At 41.5% G+C, this 20,375-nt stretch overlaps 1 protein-coding gene across 1 annotated transcript in view; it reads right to left on the reverse strand.

Moving 5' to 3' along the window:
* Positions 1-20,375, reverse strand: part of LOC103255884 (dynein heavy chain 8, axonemal-like) — a gene marked incomplete at its 5' end in the record, with an annotated part of 122,961 nt that overhangs the window by 83,362 nt on the left and 19,224 nt on the right. Inside the window, 6 exons of the mRNA XM_008053806.2 lie at positions 1,009-1,211; positions 3,170-3,288; positions 8,008-8,129; positions 15,288-15,478; positions 15,589-15,841; positions 17,749-17,854. Of these exons, the coding sequence (XP_008051997.1) occupies positions 1,009-1,211; positions 3,170-3,288; positions 8,008-8,129; positions 15,288-15,478; positions 15,589-15,841; positions 17,749-17,854 (994 nt within the window). The remainder of the gene's footprint in view (positions 1-1,008; positions 1,212-3,169; positions 3,289-8,007; positions 8,130-15,287; positions 15,479-15,588; positions 15,842-17,748; positions 17,855-20,375) is intronic.

The following is a 20,375-nucleotide window of genomic DNA, read 5'->3' on the forward strand; positions in this document are numbered from 1 at the left end:
AATATGGAGAAAGGGAAAGCTTGTACACTGTTGGTAGGAATGTAAATTGGTTCAACCTCTATGGAAAACAGTATGGCTATGTCTCAAAGGAACTTAACATTGAGCTACTGTTCTATCCAGCAATCCCACTACTAGGTATCTACCCAAAAGAAAAGAAATCGTTGTAATAAAAAAAAGACACCTGCACTCATATATTGATTGCAGCAATTATTCATAATAGCAAAGTCATGGAATCAATCTAAGGGGCTATCAGTGGTTGACTGCATAAAGAAAATGTAGCATATATATGTATACCATGAAATACGATGCATCCGTAAAAAAGAATAAAATCATGGATGGAGCCAGAAGTAATTATCTTAAGAGAACTAAATCAGAAGCAGAAAATCAAATATTGCATGTTCTTACTTATAAGTGGGAGCTAAACAATGGACACACATGGACACAAAGATGGAAATAATAGACACTGGGAACTCCAACAGGGCGAGGGAAGGAAGAGGATAAAGGTTGAATGATTACTTACTGGACACAGTGTTCAATTTTCAGGTGATGGGTACACTAGAAATGCAATTCCTACCATTATACAATATACTCATGTAACAAACATACACACGTATCCCCTGAATCTAAATTTTTTTTAAATGAGTCTATTGTAAGAAGACATGAGATGTGATAAGAGAATCCAGACAAGAGAAGTAGTATTTGCAGCAATTTAGAAAGTAAAATGATCATACCACATGAAAAAAAAAAGAAAGCTCAACATCACTACTCAGCAATCTCAAAAATATCAACCAGAAAAACAGTATATGGTAGATGAGTGTGTTCCTCTCACACAAAGATAACAATATCACACCCTCATTCTAGGACGTATTCAAGCATGAAAGAGGAAAAAGTTTAATATTTTTTTAACTCAGTTTTACAGATATAGCTCTAAGAATCAGTTATAAAACTTTTACAGTTTAGGGCAAAAATATGGAAGTATTACTAAAGTTCCTAGATTGCTAGTCATACCCAGTTTCAGTTTCTTGGCCAATGCATCAATCTGAATGGTGGGATCAGATCCCATGGACAGGAAACATATCAGGGGTGTTCGAGTATCACTTTCTTCCCAGGTTTTTTCCAGATTTAAGATAACTGGTTCTGTGTACTTTTCCTCCAAAGAATCTGCAATATACTTTCTTGCTTGAAAAACAGTACGGTCTGGGCACCAAGATCTAAAAATGAGTACAAGTTAGAGAAAATAAATTCAGCATTTTCAAATTCTATATAACTCTGAGCAGGTAAAGAACATGTATTTAATTAGCAAAAGGACGACAACTTAATTCTTCTCATCCAGATCTCTGTGTAAGAGAGATGGCAAGATTTCCAATTATCTCTGGATGAATGGAAAAATAGTCAAATAATTTGGTGCCAGGTGTTGGCAAAAAGTAGAACAGAGTCAGTGACAATACAGTGTCCTCTGCCAGCTCTGACGTGCCACACAATAAAGCTCTGCAGTCTTCAGGGAAGAACCAATGTGACAAAGATGTCAAAAGTAAGTTGATCACCAAGCATTTACATCATACCATTTGTGTACCACACACCATAGTAAGTTCTACACACAGAGACACATTAAATTAACATCATTTGATATTTGATATGTTAGATCACAGACAAGCTCTACAGATTCTTATTTGCTTGTAGATTACACTATTCATTTGACATAGATCCTCCCGCCTTTTTTTTTTTTTTTTGAGTTGGCATCTCACTTCTGTCACCCAGGCTGAAGCACAGTGGCACACTCACGGTCACTGCAGCCTCAAATTGCTGGGCTTAGGTAATCCTTCTGCTCACCCTTCCAAGTAGCTGGAACTATAGATGCACACCACCACGCCTGGTTAGTTTTTTTGTTTTTTGTTTTTTAAGTCAGAGTCTCACTCTGTCGCCCAGGCTGGAGTGCAGTGGTTCACTCATGACCAACCCAGTGTCGACCCACTGGGCTCAGGCGATCCTTCCGCCTCAGCCTTCCAAGTAGCTGAACTACAGGCACGTGCTACCACGCCCGGCTAATTTTTTGATATATTGTAGAGACGAGGTCTCACCAAGTTGCCCAGGCTGGTCTTGAACCCATGAACTCAGGCAATCCTCTCGCCTAGGCCTCCCAAAGTGCTGGGATTACAGGCTTGAGCCACCACGCCCAGCCTTTGTGTGTGTGTGATTTATTGTAGAGACAAGGTCTCACCAAGTTGTCCAGGCTCGTCTCAAACCCCAGGGCTCAGGCAATCCTTTCGCCTCCCAATTGTGCCTGGCCACATCCCATTTTAAAGTGATGAATTTTAAAAAAAGACCTATTTGATCCGATGAAACAAGAAGCCCTTTCATACCCTGAGACGATGGGGTCACCACTGCTGCCATTCTGATCACTACTAAAGCCTGACAACATCCAGGAAATATTTTCTAAGGTAAGCAAGCTAGGGTATATAACATTAGGAAAGACAAAAACTGCTCCAAAATAACCCTACATCTTTTTGTTATTATTTTGGTGGCCTCATCTCCCCTGACTCGACCCCTCTGCCTTACCCACCAATCTCTCTCTTTTTCACACACACACACACACACACACACACACACACATTGATTTTTCCAATATAGAAGGCCTCTTTGAGCTACTGGGTATTGAGAAAATGTAAAAAGTGAGAAGGATGGAGAATGTTTTTCCTCAAAATCAATGTCAAACTTTTGTTTTCATTTTAATAGCCAAAGCAGCATTTATATATTTCAATAGTGCAATATTCTTGGGGTTTTTTTTCTCAAATGAAATTGAATTTTAGCTTATAAATGAATTGCCTTGTAACTTAGTGAGGTCTTTTTTTTTTTAAGTAAATTCAACAATCAATGATTCACTCAATGGTAAATAATGAACAAAGTGAATAATAAAACAATAATTTTTCATGTTTTTTGCTAAAAGCACTATAATTAATACATAGTCAAAATACATCATTCCCTGCCATCATCACAATTTTATTTTGCTTGTCAAGGAACTGAAGAATTGCCATCCAAACTACAATTTGGAAGCACACAATGTTTCTTAAAATAACTACAGGGACACAGAGAAGTAAACTCACTGAGGTAAGCTCTGTAATTTACTGATATGAAGAATGATGTGTCTAGATTTGATAACACCTATTCTTACCTGATGAGTAAGAGTTTGCGAAAGGTGTCTAGTGAATCACTGTATCCATCAGGGATAATTTCCTCCTCTGGAGCATCTTTATCAAACCAGTTTTTCCACCCTTTCTCATTACGAGATATCTAAAAGAAAAAGACAATTAGCAAGCCAAAGAAATATATGTGATCAGAATATACTGGAGAGGATCCTGAATAACCTTAGAGGGTCATTCCTTACAGGCAGATAATTTTTCAAGCATAATAACACAGTTTAAACTTTTCTTCAGAGCTGGTGACTCAAATAACATGAATATTACTGTTTCCTTTCAGTTTTTCTATATTTATTTGTTAAAATTAGCACTGTATATCAATTACACCAAATGGTTGAGCCAGAAGAAACACAGATCAAGGTTTTTCAACCTTGGTCTTACCGATATTTCTGCTAGATAATTCTTTGCTGTGGAGGGCTGTCCTAGACATTGCAGGGTGTTAAGCAGCATCCTGGCCACTACCCAGTAGATGGAACAGGATAGAGATTCCGGAAGCAAAACCTCAATTTCATTTTTGACAAAGCCTCCAACAACAACCACCGCGAAGAGGAGAACCTATTCAGTAAATGGTGCTGGGAAAACTGACCACATATCCCCATATACAAAAATCAACTCTAAATGGATCAAAGACCTAAACATAAAACCTCAAACTATAGGAATCTTAGAAAACACAGGAGACACCCTTTGGAAATTGGACCTGGAGACCAATCCCTGATCAAAACCCTAAATGCCCATGCTATAAGAGATAAGATAGACAAGTGGGACCTCATCAAACTGAAAAGTTTCTGCAAAGCAAAAGAAATCATCAAGAGCGGGGAGACAGACCACAGACGGGGAAAAATATTTGCCAACTGTATATCTCAGAGAGGCCTGACATCTAGGACCTACAAGAAACTCAAACGTGCCGAAAGAAAACAAACAACCCCATTAAAAAGTGGGCAAGGCCAGGCTCAGTGGCTCAGCCTGTAATCTCAGTGAACGTGTGGGTTCGAGAACAGACTGGGCAACTTTGTGAGACCTCATCTCTACAATAAATAAATAAATAAATAAATAGCTGTGTGTGGTAGCACGTGCCTGTAGTTCTGACTACTTGGAAGGCTGAGGCGGAAGAATCGCTGGAGCCCAGCAGGTCAACGCTGGGGTGGCTGTGGGCATGCCACTGCACTCCAGCCTGGGTGACAGAGTGAGACTCCAACTCAAAAACAACAACAAAAAAAGTGGGCAAAAGACATGAATAGACACTTCTCAAAAGAAGATATACGGGCAGCCAACAGACACATGAAAAAGTGCTCAGCCTCACTCATCACGAAAGAAATACAAATCAAAATCACACTGAGATACCACCTAAACTCCACTAAGAATGACCATCATTAATAAAACAAACAACAATAGATGCTGGCAAGGATGCAGAGAAAAAGGAATGCTTCTACACTGCTGGTGGGAATGCAAACTAGGGCAACCTCTTTGGAAAACAGTGTGATGATTTCTGAAAGAACTAGAAATTGACCTTCCATATGACCCAGCAATCCTCTTATTAGGAATATAGCCAGAGGAACTCAAATTATTTTACAAAAATGATACCTGTACATGTATGTTTGTTGCAGCTCTATTCATAATAACAAAAACATGGAAACAACTGTGCTGCCCACCAAAACTGGACTGGATTTTAAAAAATGGAATATTATCCAGCCATAAAGAAGGACAAACATGAACTTCACAGCATCTTGGATGGATTTAGAGTCTGTCATACTCAGTGATCTATCACAGAAACAAAGAACAGAGTACCATATGTTCTCACTCAGAAGCGGACCTTGAACAATTATCATATAATAGTATAAGAAAGCGATTGGCAGTAGTGGGAAACTGCCAGGGGTGGGGGTGGGATCAGCAGTAGTGGGATACTGCCAGGAGAGGGGGGCACACCTCATCAACAAGGGTACCTGAATAATGAACATTTGTACACCTAACTCTGAATTGTACCCCACATCTTTCAATTTTAAAAAATAATGATAGAAAACAAAATCAAAACATATTTTTCTAGTCATCCCCCACCTTGAGACCTTAAACCTAGGGATGGAACAAATCTCTCCAAGAGCTGATCTCAAATATCTTTCCAAAGCATAGAAAGGGCCTCAGGTTTTGAGATGCATTTGAAGATGCTCCTTGCAGCCCAAGTGCCATCAAGACTAATTATGAAAACTATAGATTCTTGAGCCTGTCACTGCTCTCCAGTAAGAATCAGGCTGGATTGTTTAGACAGTGTTTGTAAGCACTTTTTAGAAAGTCATGGAAAGCACTATTAGCAAACAGCACACCCTCATATAGCAGATGCTATATGCCAGACCGAGGATTACATTTTTTCTCTATTATCCTCACTTTATTGCGGCATAGAGAGGTCACACATCTGCCCAAAGTCACACATCGTGAGAACAATTCATCATACAGGATACAGAGTGCAAAATAAAAAAAACCAGTTACTCAAAATCCAAAAAAAAAAACCTTGGTTGCTCCCACTTTGTCCCTGGGGCACTAAAAGATGGAGATTTCTGAAGTGTTTCACAACTGCGTCTTTCTCCTGAAGATGGCAGTGACTCTCCCTGCTTGACTTCCCTCAAAGAATCATCCTTCCTGCTGTTTGGAGGGCCTCAGTGCCGCCAGCCCCACCCCACTGCACCTGTACTTGTGCACTGCTGCCCACAGCGCCCCCTGCAGGCCTTCGCCACACCAGCAGCCAGAGAGAAGCAGGCACAAGGAGAAAGCAGAAGACTGTTCTCAGCCCACCGGCCTTCCACTTGCTGGCTTTGACGTGACCACATTAGAGCTTCTGGGGTGAGCTGCATCTGTGATGGACAATGGGATGACTTCCAGCCCCTTGCTGTCCACCTCCACTTCCCATTCCTTTTCCTGGCCCTCACCTCTTGGCACAAACCACTTCCAGGTGTTAAACAGTTAGGCCTGGGTTGCCAAGGCCAGGGCAGCTGCTGTTTGAGGTTATTTTTGTTTCGGTTCCTGACACTCACTCAGCTGGGAGATTGATCTTTTTCTACTTCCTCTCTTCCCTCCCACAAACAGGCCAGACCAATGACCACCTGACTGCAGGCCCCTACTGAACTTTTGCAACCTTCCTGAAACTGCTCCTCCCTCCCCAGACTTCAGCCAATGTTGTAAGAGGAGTGGTCAAATCACAGCTTTGCCACTTACTGGCTATGTGGCCTTGAGCAAGTACTTAACCTCTTTGAATCTCAGTTTTCTCATCTATAAAGTGGGGTCAACAATACTTCCCTTACAGGGCTATTGCTGCAGAATAGTCATCCGCTTTCTCCTTGTGCCTGCTTCTTTCTGGCTGCTGGTGTGGAGGAGGCCTGCAGGGGGCGCTGTGGGTAGCAGTGCACAAGTACAGGTGCAGTGGGGTGGGGCTGTTGGCACCCAGGTCCTCCAAACAGGCTCTCCATAGTCAGCAGTAATAGCTGCCGGATTCTACACCACAAGTATTTAAAACATAATTGGCAAAGGCCAACAATTAAAAATATCCTTATTTCAAAATAGTCTATCACCTGGGGGGTGAGAATTTCTACATATGAGTGATTTTTCCAGTGATGCTTGAAGATTCCCCCTCACCCAGTTTCCTACAAGACCCAGATCACTTTCTTTTTCCAAGTATTTGTTTGGGCTTCGAGGACTCACCTGTGGCTGTACTATAAAACAAAGCTCCATGTCCACCCACAGATGGAGCCCAGGAGTTTATTAAACTAACTTGGACCCAACCATGGCTGAATAGGTAGAGTCTACTGTGTTTCAGAAATACCACTAAGTAGACAGAGCTAATGCAGTACGTTGGGCGGGAGATCTGATTACAATGTGAGGCCTCTGCCTACCACTGTCTACCGACAGCCCCACTGTGACTATTAGTAGGCACAGAAAAGAGATGAGTATCAGCATTTGATACTGACAAAGGGCAAGCCCCATCAGTGGTCAATGACAGCCAGTTGTAACCAAACAGACCCCAGTAATAAAGAACTACCTTTATTCTGAGTTGTTGATAGTTGAATCAAAAACTAATCCACAATAACCAATTTCTTTTTCAAATAAGAAAAAGCAACAACAGGTGAACCGAAATCAGTATGTGCTTCACCATTTTCACCATCATATTTCACCATTTTATACTGTCACTAGTAAAATAATTATTTTGTTGTTTGCTTGTTTGTTTTGAGTCAGTCTCACTCTGTGGCTTAGACTGGAATGCAGTGGCACAATCATGGCTCACTGAAGCCTCGACCTCCTGGGCTCACGTGATCCTTCTGCCTCAGGCTCCTGGACTGGGACTACACCACCATACTTGGATAATTTTGTTATTTTTTTTATAGAGACAAACTCTCACTATGTTGCCCAGGCTGGTCTTGAACTCCCTGGCTCGAGTGATCCTCCCACCTCGGCCCCCAAACTGCTAGGATTACAGGTGTGAGCTACTGCACCTGGCCTGAAATGATTCTTTTGAAAAGGACCTCAAACTCTAAATTTGCCTCAAATGCAAATCAGTACAAATTACTCAATCCTGGCAGTTGCCCAAACAGACACATACCATGCCCGTTTCTACCACGCAGGAGGAATAAAAAGTTGCCCGCACCTATGGCGAGGTTAACTCTGAGGTCTGTCTGTCCCAGATCTTCCCCAGACAGCCACAGCGCCTTAAATGCACACTATTGGGCGGACTCCCTGGGTTGAAGAAAGTGTCAGCAGAAGGCCTTAGTTTAAATGGCCTGGGTGTGTTGGTGTTTACAGAACTGCCCTCTTCGCCAGCTCTTTATCACATTACCTGGTTCATAATTTCTGCAAATTGTGGAAGTTTACTCAGCTCCACGAGATTCAGCCAAGTCATATCGAGGATCCAGCGAAACGGCTTGGAAGGGCAGGCTTTCAGATCCAGAGCCGCTCCACCTGGGAGGCGTCAGACAGTGTGAATCAGCTCAGCTTGAGCTTGGTGTTTAGACATTTAGTTTCCAAATCAACAAAATGAGTCAACCATATAAGAGAAAACATGGGGAAATTGGAAAACAATAGTATTACAGAAACCTTGGTGTTTTGTTTCGCTTTTGTGTGGTTTTTTTAGTACATTTCCTCCAAGTCCTAGTGTTTTACCTACTGATTTATACCATCTTATAAAATAAAATACAGATGGTAAACTCTTTGTCATTTTTCCCTGCATAGAATTTTTCTCAGGTGGTTATGATTGTTTGCCTCTTTCTTTCTTTTTTAACAAACTGACATTTATAATTTTGATATCAATTAATACGTGAATCTTTTCATGTGCGACTTTTAAAATCACTCCTTAGTTAGTCATTACTCCTCCAGAAGTTGGATATTCAAAACTATTTATTACCAGGTCAGATAGATGGACAGATAAACGGATGGAGAGAAGAAAGAAAAGAAAGAGGCAGAGAGGAAGAGAAGTGAAGGAGGGAGGGATATAATGTCTCCATGGGTTTTTTTTTAGGCAGTGACTAATGTTCAGACCACTTATTCATTTAGTGAACACATATTTATTGAGCACCATCTATGTAACTGGCATGTTCCAGGCACTGGGAATACAGCAGAGAAAACCAGACAGCCTCTGCTCTCAGGGAGCTTGTAATCTAGTGTAGAATGGGAGTTAGAGCGCTGGATCATATTCCGAGGTCAATCACACGTCGAATGAGCATATTCAATGTGGCCATTTGTTTCAATTTCCAATGAAATTTATGATTACATTTACAACTTCAAAATTCCTCTACTGCATGTCTTTAGTAAAGCTGTACCATAATTATTTTACCTCCTCTGTTGTTGAGTTCAGATGTATCCAAAACAGTAACTCTTGAACTTTTAAATCATATAATCCTCCTTAAGAATGCATCATTCCTATTCACAAATCAACTCTTGGGCAAAAAAGAGGGGTGGGTAATTACAGATCTTTGCTCTCCTCACCCAGCATTGTCCTGAGATGGTATATGCACTCAAGTAAGGGTCTCACTCTGTAGCCCAGCCACAATCATGGCTCACCAAACCCTCAACCTCGTGGGCTCAAAGTGATCCTTCGACCTCAGCCTCTCTGGTAGCTGGGACTACAGGTGTGCATCACCATGCCTGGCTTATATATGTATGTATGTATGTATGTATGTATGTATGTATGTATGTATGTATGTGTGTAGAAATGGGGCCTTACTATGTTACCCAGGCTGGTGTTGAACTCCTGGGCTCAAGCAATCCTCCTGCTTCTACCTCCCAAAGTGCTGGGATTACAGGCATGACCCCACAGCACCTGGCCTCATCTGAGTGCCACAACATCTTCAGAGTAAACCTTCCTCTCCCTACCCAGCCCCTGCAACCTGGTAAAAGAGGAAGTCTCACTGCTGGGTGCTGATATAAGAGTTACTGGTCGAAGGAACAGCCACTAGAGATACCACCTGTGGTCTCACAGATTCTGCTACTCTGCCACAGAGACAAACTCATTCCCTTTCTTCATGGTGGTCTCGAAAGAAATGTTTTCATGTAAGCATGACCTCTAGGGATACCAGGAGAAGGCACCTAAGCTACCTTGGTGTTTCCAAACATACTGTGCACCTGAACTAACCCAGAACAATTACAGTCCATCTTATTCCTCAAAATACCCTGGCTCACTCTGCCATATACTAGCTACACAAACTCAGACAAGGAACATACTAGCTACACAAACTCAGACAAGGAACATGAATCCCTCTTGGTTTTGTCATCTGTCAAGTGGACAAATGGATGTAATGGCAGAATCTACCAGACTGGTTGCTGTAAATAAATTAATGTATGTAGAAGGCTTGGAAAGGTCTAGCCTCATAATAAAAGATCTGTAATCATTAACTGTTACTTTGACATTATTCATGCTTTCTCTCTCACTCTCTCTCCACACCCCCCCCAATCTCTCTCTCTCCCTCCCCCCTTCCCCTGCCCCTTGGGAAGGCCCAGGTTCAGTCCAACTTGGAAGGCAACAACAGACCCCCTAAAATGTCTTTTTGTTCATGGTCTATGACAAAAGGAAGATAACATCTTTCTAAAATAACCAGACAGGGAAAACAAGTACATCAATTGCTCTGTAATGCAGGAATGCCCCTGGTATCCATTTCATTTTTCAAAGTGTTCTGACATTTTTGGTTGAAGAAGAAAGTCAAAGGCACCTTGTAAATATTGCAGAAAGCAAGTAGTAATTGAAACAAGAGGACTGTCACTCTTGGGAAATCAAACATTTCTGCTATGATAAATAACTCACTCCCCCCCTTAAGCATTGAGTCCAAAATGATTTAAAAAAATTTTTTTAAGTATCTCTCCTCTAAGGGCCATATTTGTTAACTTTGTAAAAAACTTTAAAAACAGTCATGCCAACTTTTAAAACATTAATACAGTCAAAATGCAAGTTCAAAACCAAAACAAACTGTACAATAAACCAGTTGTGTTTAAAAAGAAAAACTCTTACTGCTGAGCTGTCCTTCTGTCAATCAGTTTATCATACAATCTCAAATTAATCTTCTTAAAGCACTACTCTAGTCATGTTACGTCCCTGCTCATAAAACATTCAATGACTCCCTAGTGCCAGCTAACTTAAATCCAAACACCTTTCACTGGCTCTCTTGGCCCTGTACAATCTGGTTCTCTCTGACTTCCCACTTCTATGAAATGTGCTCACATCACAACCCAGGTGTGCAGGCTTCTTTGGTTTTTTTTTGTAACAAATCTAATCCTCCTAACAAATTATCTTCCCGCTGTACTGCTGTGTTTCTTAGTCTCCTCTGATTCACCTACCTTTGTTTAAAGAACCCAGTTTCTTGCGGGTAATAGCTGTGGCCTGGCTGGTTTGCTAGGTGAAGAGGTGAGATGGGGTGATTATATCTTGGTGGGGAGCATGCCTCGGATCTGCATGCTGTCCTCCAGGTTCCTCGTGCCTCAGTCACAGGCTGGATCCTGTACTATATCCTCTGAGTGACTACAAATTGTGACTGACCCACAGGGGGACTGGGCTCCCATCTACAGCCCAAGCACCTGGTGCTGGTCCTTTGCCTCCCGTTACAAAGTGCACTTGTCCTGCAGCTTCTTGGTTTGAACCCCAGGTCCCGGCTATATGCCAGTCCCCTCAACATTTGCATGACGCCACATTCCTACTTGCCAAACCCCAGGCTCACGCATTAAGCTCCTCTCCTCCCTCAACACTATAACTCCGTTTCCATGGTGGGTGCCACACTGGGCAGCCTGCAGGGGCATCTCCTATCTGGAAGCTTCTCCAACACCCTTAGAATGCAAAGGAGAGATGAGGATGTTGGCCTCGACCTCCTCGCTCTACCACCAACTCCCTTTTCCTTCCTACCACCCACTGTGGACCAGGGCACCACGTTTCCAACTTCTTCTGCATCATATCTGTCTCATTCCCAGGGACCGTATTGACAGGCAGCATTCAGGCAGCAGAGCCAGCTGACCAATAAGGAAAGATTCAAAAGAGTACTTCCCCTCCCGCTTATATTGCACTGCATCTTAGTCCATTTGGCCTGCTGTCAGAAAATACCCCCCACACCAGGTAGTTTTTAAACAACAGAAGCTTATTTCCCACAGAGGTCCAAGGTCAAGACCCCAGCAGGTTCAGTATCTGGTGCGCACCTGTTTCCTGGTTCACAGATGGCACATTCTTGCTGTGTTCTCACATGGTGAAAGGGGTGAATGAGCTCCCTCAAGCCTCTCTTATAAGGGTATAAATCCCATTCCTAAGGTGATCACCTCCCAAAAGTCCCACCTTCAAATACCATCACCTTGGGGATTAGGATTTCAACATATTAATTCTGGAGAGGACACAAACTTCAAACCATAGCAGAAGACAGAAGGCTTTCCCAAGTTGGGGAGGGGCATTTTGCTGCTACTGCTTCAAATACCCCCTTCCTTCCTGCCAGTGTCCCACAACAGAGACTACCAGCCCCAAGGCCAAGTGAGGGCTTGTAGATTTCTGAAGGAAGTCAAAGTAGCTTTCTAGAGTTGGTAAACTCTTAATCATTTTATTGAAACCACCAAGACCCAAACCCCAACGGTCAGGATGCTCTGTGGTAGCACCTCTCCCCCTCTCCCACCAAGGCAGTATCCATTGCTTCCCTCCAGGCCCTCAGGTGATCACTCCCTCAGATCACATGGCTAGTCAGTGGCTGAGCCCTGTTTGATTTCCTGGTTGCTAGCACGTACCATACCACACCACCTTCCTCCTACATGAACCTGAAGACACCAGCCTCTCCACGTGTATTAGACCTGAGAAAAATATGAAGCAGGTGACATGTTCCAACTTCCTTGAAATGACAAGAAATAAAACCTGTGTTTACGAAGAAGACACAGTCAAAGATTTCAGGGATTATGTAAAACAGTTTGCAAAGTTTCCACAGTGATAATCTAACCTGGATCTGAGGAAGGAATTAAATGAAGTACAGAAAGCAAGAAGAAGTTATAGGTGACTGCCTGCTTATTATAAATAGGATGCAGAGGATAAAGGTGTATCATGTCCTGTCACCTTGTTGTATGAACTTGGAAACACTCTGCATGGCCCACCTAGATTACCTCTTTCATTCCTGAGGCTTTGGTTGTTAGTTTCTATACCCCATCTTTATAGCTGTCTGACTTCTCAAACTTTCTGGGTTATCTTTTCTGTCTCCTGAAAATCTCAATTCAACATGTCTGTGGAGTCACCAGAGCTAGTCACAAACACTCAGTTTCTCCACCTTCCAAGCACGAGTGTGTGTGCCTTTCTTTGGCTAAGGAATATGAGCATAAATGACATTGTGGCTTGTGGGGTGACTTTTAGGGACAGTGCATAATCTGCCCCATATTTGTCCCTTGCCATGGTAGTTATGAAAGCAGTTTGGATTCCTACATGACCATCACAAGCATGAATGAGCAGTGTACCTTTGCTGTGTTAAGTCACTGAAATTTGGGGATTGTTTTGATGGCAGCAAATCTGGCCTATTCTGACTGAATAGGTCTCACAATCACATTCACCAACCCCCTACTCCAACCCTCAAACCAACTCTTCTTCCAACCAATCAACAAATCAGACCAGAAATCTCTGCATAGACAAGAAATCTGAGACTCATTCCTGATGACTCCTCCCTTATCTCTCTATCCATCAGCTGCCATTTTACCTCCTGGATCTCTTACATACTTTTTTTCCTAATTTAGATGCCCATTGCCTTTACCCTAGGCTGGGAATGCATTTCTTGTGGTTGGGAAGTTTAAAAGGGACTCCTTTGAACCTCTTTTCTCCAGTCCTTACACATCTGCTAGATTCATTTTCTTAAAGGAACACACAGATCACATCACCGCCTTACACAACTCTCTGTTTCTTACCAGATCAAGAAAATCCTTCCTATAGGAATCAAGGGTCTCCACAGTGTGTCACTAATTTACATGTCCAGCCCAGGCCTATTTTTAAAAATAATTTCTCCATATCCAACTTTCATTGCAACAAAACCAGACAGTTTCCTATAACTTAGACATACTCCACTCATGCCTTTGTTCGTGCTGTTCTGTTTCATCATAGAATGTTTTCCTCATTTCTACCTCTCCAAGTTTCACCTCAAATGCCACTTTCTTTTTTAGGAGTGTGGGAATCCAGAAAATAATTTGTTAACATATACATAAAGAGTGAAAACCACAAGAAAAAATGTTGAATCACTTTTTACCATGTATAAAAATAATTCCTCCAATTCACGGTTTAACCCACAAGGTATATTTTCCAAGAAGCTTTTTTAATCTCACCAACCACATAAAATCTCTCTCTCCTTTGAGACCTAACACTTTGTTTCTTAGCTCTCTTATAGCACTTAAGCTATTCTGCCTTGTTTTGGAGTTATTTTTAAAATTAATCTTTTTCCTCATTATGAGGCTATTATGTCATTTAAAGTAATGTCTGGTTTATCTTTGTATTCTCAGTGTTAGCATGGTGGATTACATAGCATGTGCTCAATAAATGCTTGTGTAACCGAACTGAAATGAAAACACCATTCTTTTGTCTTCATAATTATACCTTTAACATAGAGATAAGCAACAAATACAATTAACTTCAAATAAAAATACAAGTGAGCCTTTTTTTTTTTACAGTCTCAAAAATCATTCTTCTCCTTTGCTGAAGGAATTGCTATCCTGCTATAAAAGCCCATCACCAGCACCACTGTTCCTCACTTGAGCCACGGACTCTCCCATGCAAGGGCAATAGTGAATACACTGAATATCACTATAAAACTAAAAAATCACAGCATTATCACAGACCTGAATCTTAAGTAACTGGAGCAAAATGAATGGAAATCGGGGGGGGGGGAAGGCATTAAAAAAAAGAAAGCCGGGCGCAGTGGCTTACACCTGTAATCTCAGCACTTTGAGAGGCCTCTGAGAGGCAAGAGGATTGACTGAGCCCAGGGATTCAAGACCAGCCTGGGCAACTTGGCAAGACCTCATCCCTACAATAAATAAAAAAATTAGTCGGGCGTGGTGGCACATGCCTGTGCTTCTAGCTACTTGGAAGGCTGAAGTGGAAGGACTGCCTGAGTCCTGCTGGTCGAGGCCGCGGTGGTCGTGTGCACTCCAGCCTGGGCGACAGAGTGAGATTCTGACTTCAAAAAAAAAAACAAAAAAAACAAAAAATGAGATGTCACTTTCTTTTTTTTTTTGAGTTGGAGTCTCACTCTGTCACCCGAGCTGGAGTGCACTGGCATGCTCCCGGCTACCGCAGCCTAAACCTGCTGGGCTCCAGCAATCCTTCCACCTCAGCCTTCCAAGTAGCTGGAACTACAGGCACGCATTACCATGCCTGGCTAATTTTTTTTTTTATTTATTGTAGAGATAAGGTCTCAATAAGTTGCCCAGGCGGGTCTTGAACCTGCAGGTTCAGGCAATTCACTCACCTCGGCCTCCCAAAGCGCAGGATTACAGACTGAGCCACCGAGCCCAGCGAAATGTCACTTTCATCAAGACATAATTTCCATACTATATCTGAGGAGTGGGTTCACAGTGTATCCAAGAGCCTATCAAATGCAAAGTCCTTTACGTGTCACATCTGCATTCCACACATTTTACCTTTAATAAGAGCCTGAAACTCTCTGTGCTTCACTGTCCCTCGTTGAAGGTCAATCTTTAAGGTCATGAGGAGCACAAAGAGGAATTTGTGGTTTTCGTAGAGGCCTCTGACCGAGTATGTGAAAACTTCGTATGTCAGATACTCAATTATATTTGTAATTCTCTTTTGAGGTAGTGGTGACTTTTCAGATCTGCAATATGTTTTTAAAAATCAAAGAAGGCAAAAGCAATTTCTAGAAGAGTAGAAATACAAACAGAACTTTGAAGTGGCTGCTTTGGGGCGAAGGAAGTGAGGACCCACCTGGCCATGGACTGGTCAAATAACTTCAAGAATTGGGCCAGCGACGTCTGGTACATGATGTTGACCATGCTCATCTCCGTGATGAGGAAGTAGAGGATGCTGCCACGGGTGGCTGCGGGTCGGAACTCCTCCTGGGCCGTGTTAATCTTGATCTCAGTTTCTGCGGCCACGTGCAACTTTTCACTGACTTCCGCTGCGGTCTGTTTTGTAGTTCGGAGGACGCCAATGAGAGATTCGTCATCTACCAATGAACCTAAAAATCAAAACAGGAAAACTGGAGTATTCAAGACAGAAAAGTCACAATGCAAGATGTGCTGCTCCCAAAATAATACTGTTTATGTTCAGCTTGACTTCTCAAAGTCCACAGGAAGAATACTAGAAGAGCAGAATCTTAAGACATCAAAAGACTTCAAACCCAACCACCACCCAATGCCCGAATCCTTCTAAACACTCCTGCGAAGGACTGTCCTCCACTCTGCCTGAGCATCTGCACAAAAGAAAACACCCATCTGATGAGTCTTCAGAAGTCTAAAGACAATGGGCACAGCTTCAGTGGTTTTAGCTGTTCCTTAGATGACATCTAAGCCTTCATCCCCATGATCATGTTGGTGGCTCTCCTCAAAATGTCACCGGTTTGTCCACCCCTCTAGTCTCAGGTGTGAGCTGACCAGAACACTGCACACACGGGCTGACCAGCGGGTAGTTGAATGGTGCATTCTCTTCTTCTACTGCTTTAGGACATTCCTTGCCACGGAAAACCCCGCTGCCTCTACATCTCTAACAGGAGTAAACTGAGATACAGTTGAAGCGTCTTGCCAGGAAGAGAAACCCTAATTTTATTTTTAGCTTTGCTCGTCATGATTGTTTTTAATAGAAATAGTGTGTGCTTATGACAACTTTAAGGTATGGAAAGATACTTTGGATGTAACTGAGCTAACAGTTACCATATCTGCCAATAGCGTTGCTCTGACCTCACTAGACTTCTGGGTGGCAGGCAAGTACTACAGGAAGCACTATGTTCCTCTGACGGGCATGCTGTGTTGACGAGGAAGTCCAACATGGATTAACCTCACAAGAAATAGGTCTTGATCTAGCACACCCCTCGCTGGACCAGGAAAACAGTCCTCAGCGTTCCTTGCTATATTTAGATTGCCCAGAAGTATCCCAAATGGCTGGCAGAAGCCACTGGATCAAGAGATAGCCAACTTCACAAGCAGAAGCAATGCAATTGAGGCAGATAGAGGGATATTTTTTTCCCACTAAACTCTATATTTTAAAGGTATAGTACTTATAAAAGGTTAAGGCATTTTGGGCGGGGGGAATCAGGGGTGTCATCTGTTGCCCAGGTTGGAGTGCGGTGGCATGATCACAGCTCATGGCAGCCTTGAACTCCTGGGATCACAGCTTGTGGCAGCCTTGAACTTCTGGGTTCAAGTCATCCTCCTGCCTAGTCTCCTGAGTAGCTAGGACTACAGGCAAGACTTTTTTTTAAATCTGGGGATTAAATTGCTGTGAGGAAGTATTCATTATTAGACTACTAATAAGTGGTGGAATTTAGGTGGCTGCGATTTGTCTACTACAGAATAATATGTTGTTTGTTGATTTTATTTATTTTTTGATACAATTTTCTTTGTATATATCGCAGAAAGAGTACATCCTCAAATCAGGATGTGGTATGATGATATGGCTGCCCAGAGGAAGGCCTATCTTTTACTTCTAAGTGGAAGATGAGAGTAAACTGGGCTCCTGGTACCCAAGCTCCTCTGACACAGATGACATGTCACATTGTGGTAACTGCATTTCAATGCCAAATCAAAGAGTCAATCCAGAAAAAAAAAAGTAGATTGAGCACATTAGTTTCCTTTGGGCAAGCAAATTAGCCTATAATGAGTTACCTGGCTCTGTTGGGAACCCTTATTTTCTCAGGAGAGAGCAATTATATCAAGAAAATTGTGTTATTCTCAGATACTCAGGCTTTATTTGCTAATTCAAAAGTCAGATTCTCTGCAGTTCCTTTTTAATGTCTAGGCGGAAATTGCTTTGCTTGTTTTTGCATTGATAACTCGACTATTTCCTAACATCTGTAGTCACGAGGGCACTGACAAGAGTGTAAGAGGTATTCAGAATGCGTTATTTCATTACTTCTTAATAACACAATACCTTTTGTAGCACTTAATTTATAGAGGAGGTTATCTTCAAGTTCTTTCATCTTCCGTTTATTAAAAGTAACATCCTCCATAAGTTTAACCCTCTCGGACTCTAACTCCTGTTATTAAAAATACACAGAAATAAGATCAGAACTGTAATTACCAGTTATTATGGTAAATCCAATTTACTAACGCTAATACTTATTATCAATTTGAAAGTTTAAAATCAAAGTGCCTTTTGAATGACAGAAAAAATTACTATCATTAGTCAAATCTATCTGTCTGTATTTTTGTTTCTCTGGATGGTTTTTTAAAATTATGCCCACTCGCATTACGGTTCCACAGCACTTATGCTGGCATGTCTGAGACAATCCTGCTAAATAATTTTTCCCAATTGCCCTCAGCTCTCTTGCCAGCTTTGAGTTTATTAATAGTGTCCTATTCTCTTGGCCCTGTTTCTACACTGCTTCTGTGAGAAATGCTAATTTACTTGCAGTTAGAATAAGTAAGAACAAAGAAGCATTAATACAAGAAACTGAGGGACTACCCAGGCCACATGTGAGCTCTTGGCTTGGGACCTGCCTATGGGAACACCAGGGACCTGGTTTGGCATAGCCAGCTGCCAAAACAAATCCATTTTCCATTGCATTTGTATGTTCTTCTACCAAAGGAGCTAACTTGAATGTTTGGAAGCATTTTTTTAATATATAAAATGATGTATTTTTTTATCCTTTGACATTTTAAATAATATATTTTCTTTTTTAATTTTTTTAAAGATGTGGGGTATAATTCAGGATTAGGTATTATAGCTTATGAGTAAGAATATGTTGTACTCTGTTTTTGTCTCTGTGATAGATCACTGAATATTATAGATTATAAATCCAAAAATGATATATTTTTAAAATCCATATTTTGAAAAAATTTCAAATTTTCAGAAAAGTTGCAAGACTACTAACTGAACTCTCATATGCCCTTTCCCTAGATTCATCTAGATTTGTTTTATCACTAACTCCCTCCATAATCCTTAATGTCGTTATTGCTGAACCCCTTGTGGATGTCATGATCCTTTACCCCTAATCACTTTAGTAAACCTTGCATGAACCAGGACATAGTCCAATACTCACATTCAGGAAGTTTAACAGTATTCTTACTAAATATAGAGTCTCAATTGAAATAGTCTCAGTAACATCCTTTATACCAGTCTTTTTCTGATCCTATACAGAATCACATGATGACATCAGAATTGTGTTAAAAGAGAGTATTTTAAATCTACTTATTTGAGAAAGTTTCTTGGAAAATGGCTTCAGAAATTTTATTATTTTCTGAAAGTGAACCAATGAGTCAATCAATAGGCATAGCACAGCATTTATCTGTCTATCTATTATGGCTTACATCACACACAATCTGCCTATAGATTATTTCCCTCCAATTATAGTTTATGCATTTAGAAGGCAGGAACTTGTCGTATTCATTTTTGTATTCTTGATAGCATTTATGCTGAGACTCTTCACAGAAGGGGCTTAACCCAATAAGTATTTGTTAATTGAAATGTGCTGAATTTAATTCAGCTTCTTTATTTTACATATGGGAAAACTGAGGACCCAGAAATATGAACCCTGAATAACATCACAACATAACATACACAGCTAATTATTGGCAGAGACAGACCTAATACCTTTGTCTGTCAACTCCAAGTCTAGTGTTATTGCCACTGTACTTATGGGTGTCAGGATTTGACTCAGTGATGAAGATATGACTCTATTTGCAAGGGAATAGCTAGTGAATCATTTTCATTAAAATTATCACCCCTGGGTGGCAGTAGAGGAACACATGGACTAAGTGAAATTATGTTAGCTTTCTTTTCAGTGTGATACGAAAACAAAAACAAAACAGGCATCATGGCACAGTGCACATTTACTAAGTGCCACAGCATGATCTTTAAAGCTTATTCAAGACACTTCTCAAAAGAAGATATACTGGTAGCCAACAGACACATGAAAAAGTGCTCAGCCTCACTCATCATCAGAGAAATGCAAATCAAAACCACACTGAGATACCATCTAACCCCAGAAACAATGGCCATGATTAATTAAAAAAAAACAACAGATGCTAGCGAGGATGCAGAGAAAAAGGAACGCTTCTACACTGCTGGTGGGAATGCAAACTAGCGCAACCTCTCTGGAAAACAGTGTGGTGATTTCTGAAAGAACTAGAAACTGACCTTCCATATGATCCGGCAATCCCCCTATTGGGTATATACCCGGAGGAACTCAAATCATTCTACAAAAAAGATACCTGCACAGGTATGTTTGTTGCAGCTCTATTCACAATAGCAAAAACATGGAACCAACCATGTTGTCCATCGAAACTGGACTGGATTTAAAAAATTGTGGTACATATACACAATGCAATATTATGCAGCCATAAAGAAAGACAAACATAGCCGGGTTCGGTGGCTCAGCCTGTAATCCCGTGCCTTTGGGAGGTTGAGGTGAGTGGATTGCCTGAGTCCGCGGGTTCGAGACCTGCCTGGGCAGCAAGACCTCATCTCTATAATAAATCAAAAAAAATCAGCCAGGCGTGGTAGCGCATGCCTGTCATTCCGGCTACTCAGAAGGCTGAGGTGGAAGGATCGCCGGA

Source organism: Carlito syrichta, unplaced genomic scaffold (assembly GCF_000164805.1).
Source record: "Carlito syrichta isolate Samal-C Ts95f unplaced genomic scaffold, Tarsius_syrichta-2.0.1 Scaffold288613, whole genome shotgun sequence".
NCBI classification, from domain to species: Eukaryota; Metazoa; Chordata; class Mammalia; order Primates; family Tarsiidae; genus Carlito; species Carlito syrichta.